Here is a 6,753-nt window from a genome sequence, read left to right on the forward strand (position 1 = left end):
CGTCACTGGAATGCAGTCTAGATAAATCAATACACAGTCTTTTAAATCATACAGTGAAAGATAAACCCTACCGATAAAAAAGTATGTTAAATAAGCTCGATGGAAATTTAAAGACGTCAACGGGTATATATACACAAACGATCTCATAGTCTAAAAAAAAAACCCAGGGTAAAACCATGGTATAAAAATAACTGAAAAATTTTTACAGCAAAGTCCTGATTTTTTCCTACACCAGAGACATGGTTACCCTGGGAGTGATAGCAGGCTTATTTTTTGTGGGAGCCTTTATACTTCAACAGGGTAAGTCAAAAGGGGTGGACTGAGCAGAAAATGTCTATAAAATATTGAATTTTAAATACATTTATTCGGTGAATGCCTGTTGAAACTGTACGATGATTCGTATTGGGGGCGTGTTGATTTGAAGGACAGATGATACATGTACACACAAAAAAATGGATGTGTGAATTGTTATGTATTTTTGACCGGTGTAATTGTACATTACAAATACTGGTCTTATCCTATCTTGTCCCTTCTAAAATATAAAATCTAATCTAAAGTGTTCAATGTTTCACCTTTTCATAATTATCTTTATCAGCCTATTACCTTTTTCAACTTAAATCGCGTTATCGTGAAACTTTTAAAGAGAAACGAAAAGTCTGTGCGGTAAAACTTATTCCTTTTTTATATAACATTAGCTGTTATTATGATTTTTTTTCAAAATGAAAGTTGCTTGTATCATCTGTCAGTATTCCAATCTTCGATTGATATAAATATCAATGTGTCTCTAGAAAATAATATTTAGAAACAAGATTGCAATTTTTCAATTCATTTTCATAAAACTCTTTTCATTACCCTTTGAACTTTTGTCTCCTTTTAAGGAATATTCGGGACAATCATTAATTCTGATGTACTATCCGAAGGGACTTGTCAGTCGAAGGAATTGGGAATTTCAATTACGTTGGAATGCGACATTAAAAACATCGTATTCAACATACTTTCATATAATTTAGCAACCTGCCAGTATATTAATAATTACACGTTATATTGTCACACCGAGGATCCAGTGAAATATTTCCACAACAAAAGTGGGATTCTAACCATAACAACTCCATTTAACCACACTGTCCATGCAGGAAAAACGTTGTGGGTGAATACGACCTGTGTCAACAGCAGCGATGTCCAGGACAATATTATTCTCAAGCCTTGTCGTAAGTCTGCTTCTATCGATTTTTATTTTGATTTGAATGAATTTTTTTCAATTGTGAGTTTTTTTCAATGGTACACAAAATGTGTACGAATAGTCGTCGTCGCAAACCGCGGCTAAATCACATTCTGGCCGTGATTGAATGAGAAGAAAATATTTCATTGTTTATTAAATATTTACCAATGCTAGGAAAGCAAAGTCGGAGAATGAACTTTGACGCGATCTTTCAATTCCTATTAACAATATACGTTTGGGAACTGATGATGTCAGTTGTTAATTTCCATTGAGATGGAATCATATATTAATATTGGCTGAACATAACGTCAACATTTATTTCGTGTATTTTACCTATTCTTTTTCTTTCAATATAAAGTTTAGAATTCCTGGATCTAAAATAATTAAAATACTTACTTGTTCATGTCAAATTGTGATTCAGTCTTACTGAAATATGTTGCGATGAAGAGTGGATCTTTTCTGCATGGTCTAAGAATTGGGAGACACCAAAGATATTTGAGATGAAGTACGAGCTCCATTTCATTTTTTATTTTTTTCAAATTATGACAAAACATCTTTCTGAAACATATAAATAAACACATACACTGCAGTATTAATTCATTGCCCCCCGTTTGAAAAATGGGGGATATTAATTTGGGTCTGTCCGTCTTTCTGTCTGTCTGTAACGCTTTCCACCACCATGCACCATGCATTGTGTAAAATTTTGACAATATCGAACGTAAATATAAATATGTATGTGACTTCACCTATTAAATATTGTAAAAACACAAATATTCGTGGGTGATTAAATTTCGTTGTTAACAATCATCAACAGAAATCTCACACGAATTTTAAAATGACTATATATTGAATGGAGATACTTTTTAAACAACCAAATTAAAAGTCCAGTAAACTATCATAGATAAAAAATTAACATTTCATCCCAACAAAAATGTGTGATGCTACAATAGTTCAAGTTTTATCAATAACGCTCTTCTTCCTTTTTAAATTGCACAGCCTTTGTTAGTTTACTACCCTTATCATAAAAATCTCCGGCGATTTCTGTTTTGTTACATGTAGTTAACATGCTTTCAAGCAAAAAGCTACAAGTAATTACTAACAGGAATCTTAGACAAATGATAAGAGAAGTTGACGTAAAATATGCATTATAACTATTTCTTTGAGAATTATTTTCTCTACTTATAATTCCTGTTGATAAACTCGGATAAAAGTGTGCATTTGTGCGTTTATGAATTTAAATATTTGTATTTGTTGCAATGCTTGCAAGCCTAAATACATATCTTTTAGTTTCCGAGTTTCAAACAATGGCGTACCATAACAACACACACGTTGGCATTTCCTGTGAGCATGCGTCCTACAGGTATTCCAACACAGGTATCCGCCTAGCTGTTGACAACGGCAACGATTTGGCACACTGCAGCTGGAACGGAACGAACAAGTGTCATGGGGATGCTGAAGGTACACATATTTATATTTACGTCATACAACAGGCACGTAGCATCGTTTTTCAAAGTGGGGGGGCCAACCAGAGAATTTTTTTTTACTGACCTGAAAGAGTTGACAAGGCAAAAAAAAAAGAAAAAAACGAAAATTTATGTTGCCCAAAATCGAAAATCCTATTTCGTGGGGGAGGGGGGGGGGGGGGGGGTAGCGTCCAACTTTTTCGAAGCAAAGTTACTATCACTTCTAATTTTTTCCCTACAAACCTTTATATCACTATACTATGGTATACAAAAGGTCTTAAGAGCGACAGATTAATCGCAGATTATGCGTGCTTTGCAAATGTCAGTGAAGACGAATAAAAATCAAAGTAATCAGAGGTACAGAGAGCCGGGTTCATTTACAGAGTAGAATGGATTTCTTACATGAATCACGTTTATATATGACGAAAAAAATATTTTGAAACTCAACATCCTGCCTTGAACAAGATCACATAAGCCTGGAATTGCTCTTTGAGCAATGAGCAATAAGCCCGGCTAAAAAAAGGTTTCGCAGTTTGAGCTCGGAGGAAAAAGTATCCATCCTGAGTTTTGCCGAATGCAGAAAATTTGCTAATTATGAACTATCTGCTACTTCGAAGAGTTGGGCAGCTAAATACTAGTATATCGTTATGTAAATGCCAAAAGAATGTCTCATGTTTTTATCATGCATCCTAAATAATAGCTGCCGTTTCATTCAAACAGGAAATCCAAAGATTATGATTGTCGAATTTTGAATTGGATTAAATTCTATTTGAGAATTTGCAGCACATATTGACATACAGCAATTTACTTAAGTCGTAGATTTTCAACACATACATGTACTTGGCACTCATGAAAATCAAGCAAGACTGGTTCTTTATCATGCCAATACTTACTGTCCTTAAAGTACGTACCCGTCAATTTTTTTGCCGGGAGTAAATATAAACAATATACTCTCCATTGCCAAGAGTTAATATAAACAATATACACTCTATTGACAAGATTTAATATAAACAATATACACTCTATTGACAAGATTTAATATAAACAATATACACTCTATTGACAAGATTTAATATAAACAATATACACTCTATTGACAAGATTTAATATAAACAATATATACACTCTATTGACAAGATTTAATATAAACAATATACACTCTATTGACAAGATTTAATATAAACAATATACACTCTATTGACAAGATTTAATATAAACAATATACACTCTATTGACAAGATTTAATATAAACAATATATACACTCTATTGACAAGATTTAATATAAACAATATACACTCTATTGACAAGATTTAATATAATCAATATACACTCTATTGACAAGATTTAATATAAACAATATACACTCTATTGACAAGATTTAATATAAACAATATATACACTCTATTGACAAGATTTAATATAAACAATATACACTCTATTGCGAAGAATTTAGCGACGAGAGGCTTCTAAACTTAAGGTTTCAGCTTTGATACAAAGCTGTGAATGAAGAACTCGTTTTAAGAGAGACATTTAAATTGCTTACGATGCAAATAGGGCGACAAGGTATACATCACTGTGGCAACGCACTATGTAAAAATTACGCACTTTGAAAAAAAAATTAAAGTGCGTTAAAATTGGGACAAAGTCAACTCACTTTGAAAAAAAATGCCTGCATATACCCCCCCCCCCCCCGACCCTTCCCGGTACTGATGCCTATGCTACACCCAAATATATGATTTACATAACTGGTATGACGTTGAAAAAATTCATTAAATTTAAGTAACATAAAATGCATGCAAACTGGAAAAAAATTAAGTACAGTAAAGCATTTAAGAGGAAAGTATGGAAAAATCACAATCGCCCACTTTCACATCCTGAAGTGACCTTATCACAGAAGAGTAATCAAACAGATTCAATAATTTATCATACCTAAGATTTGCAAGAATATTGACCAATCCATACACATTTTTTCAAAGTGAGTTAATATGGTCGATATTAACGCACTTTGAAAAGAAATTTTATTTTTTCAAAGTGCGTTATAACACAGGCAGCACCAAAATTTTTCGGACATAAACAAAAATTAATAATGAACTTTCCACAAAAAATATTAACTTTCCTTTATTTTTATAAGCAGTGAGGGTTTCTCCTTATTTTTCAATTACTTAACATTATCATATGTTCTTAAAAACATACATTTAAAAAATTGCACAAACATTCCCTGCTGACGCATTTGAAAAAAAAATCAATAAAATTACGTTTGAATGCTTTGAATCGCTGTATGAAACTTGCATGCATATTGTCCCTAGTTGAGTCTACTTATTTTACGAATTTTAATCCAATGAGGATTTAATATCTATCATTCGGTCACGGTTGTCTAGTTATAGCATTTGCGAAGCAATGTTTAAGAAATTTCATTTTCGTTTATCATAAATAACATGAATATTTAAAGTATAAAATAACAACGGCATTCTTAATAATTTTACGTCAAAGCCTGGCGAAAAGCTCTCTTTGTTCAGTTTTGTATGTTCAATTTTATTAGTCTGTACACTTTTGATTAGTGAGTACAGACTGACAATACCGAGACCTCTAACAAATGTTAACCAAGAACTTTATTCCCTTGGATCGAAAAATGCTGGGATCTTTCGATCCCGGCATTGCACGTTTCTAATGATCAAATAAAAATTATATATGTAATTTTACGTGATTTGCTACAGCAGCATGTGTCTTATATCATTATTCGAAAGTTTGAGAAAATATGGGTTCGAATACTTCAAGGTGTTGGTAAAATGATGGCGATTGTTTTAAATTTACCTTATTATAACTCCTTTGTTAAAACTGTAGTACCTTGTGGTCAATATAGATGCCATGGAAACGTTTATTAATATAAAAGTATACTTGCTACTCTTACATATTTGTAATTTTAAATTTAAAAAAAACAGACTATAGTTTAAATTGAATAAAATTTGCTACTCTTACATATATGTTATTTTAAAAAAACAGATCACGGTTTAAATTGAATAAAATCTTCCTTGTCAGTGCCGTTTGCAATGCTGGCTCTTAAAACTTTAAAAAATCATAAACTGTCAAAAATTCTTCAATGTATTCATGTATTACATGTAAGTTGTCAAACAAGCGCTTGAGAATTTGAATAAGAAATGATGACGGATTAATATTTCTTTTAGCTCTGAACAATGGGTTGAGGTATACTGCTCTGTATACCAAGGGGATGAATTTTACCTGCAAATTCGACGGTCAGTCAGTGAATTTTGTTCCTCAACTACTATCAACAATAAACACAACACCTTCCTCCGCCAGACCAACATGTACGGCAAGATTTACACTTACAAATTAAAATCAATGATTCTTTTTAGATGTTTATAGATCTTTAAAAATAAATTTTGAAAGACTCGTAATATTTGTTAATGGTAAAAGGCTGAAACATAATTATGAAACTGAGCAATTGAACAGAATTAATCGAACGTATTTTTTATTGATGCGTAAAGTTAGTGATTTGAAAAAAAAATTTTTTGGTCTTTGCAGCGAGTACACCTTCATCACAGAGCCAAGAGAACGGATCCACGGCCAAAGATAACGGACAAACGAAAGTGACCAGCTCCTCTTTGATGATCTTTATTTTGTGTATCTTGTATTTTCTTCAAAGAGATGTATTCATTTGAAAATTGACCGATCACAAAGATGGAATTTTATACATCCCTCGTGATGTATACGCCTACTCATGATAATCATAATAATCGTGGAGTCATTATGCTGTCGAACCCTTTTCAGTTGATTCAAGAGGTTAAACTGAATATGAAGAGAGGCAATCTGTATATGCAAGATTCCTCTTACAGAGAAGACGATGAGAACCTTGCCCGGAGAGAGAGTTCCATTCATCAGCTGATAATGGAGCATCAATATTACATGAAATTGATTATGTCGTTCACTTGTAACACCGAGTTTGATTAGACACTAGTTTAAAATAAAGATAGCTTTCATATTCTTTCTGGACTTATATTTTTATTTTATTTTAGGTAAGCCAATCTCTCGCGTGATGAAATTACATAGTGAGT

The 6,753-nt window shown here is 32.4% G+C and overlaps 1 protein-coding gene across 1 annotated transcript; it reads left to right on the forward strand.

The window, feature by feature from the left end:
- The first annotated feature begins 211 nt into the window (after nucleotides 1–211).
- Nucleotides 212–6,410, forward strand: LOC134229492 (uncharacterized). Its single transcript, XM_062711244.1, has 5 exons — nucleotides 212–300; nucleotides 879–1,208; nucleotides 2,507–2,677; nucleotides 5,866–6,006; nucleotides 6,224–6,410. Exons 1-5 carry the CDS (start codon nucleotides 240–242, stop codon nucleotides 6,358–6,360), a joined length of 840 nt encoding a protein of 279 aa, XP_062567228.1. The 5' UTR covers nucleotides 212–239; the 3' UTR covers nucleotides 6,361–6,410.
- Nucleotides 6,411–6,753: the final 343 nt, after the last annotated feature.

Source organism: Saccostrea cucullata, unplaced genomic scaffold, assembly GCF_032062105.1.
Source record: "Saccostrea cucullata isolate Sc308-1 unplaced genomic scaffold, CSIRO_AGI_Scuc_v1 ctg4774, whole genome shotgun sequence".
NCBI lineage: Eukaryota > Metazoa > Mollusca > Bivalvia > Ostreida > Ostreidae > Saccostrea > Saccostrea cuccullata.

Excerpts from the sequence above, each read along its gene's own strand:
- LOC134229492 (XM_062711244.1), top strand. The coding sequence starts at position 240 with ATGGTTACCCTGGGAGTGATAGCAGGCTTATTTTTTGTGGGAGCCTTT. Across the intron at positions 301-878 it reads AGCCTTTATACTTCAACAGG|GAATATTCGGGACAATCATT; the intron begins GTAAGTCAAAAG and ends TCTCCTTTTAAG. Across the intron at positions 2,678-5,865 it reads GTGTCATGGGGATGCTGAAG|CTCTGAACAATGGGTTGAGG; the intron begins GTACACATATTT and ends TATTTCTTTTAG.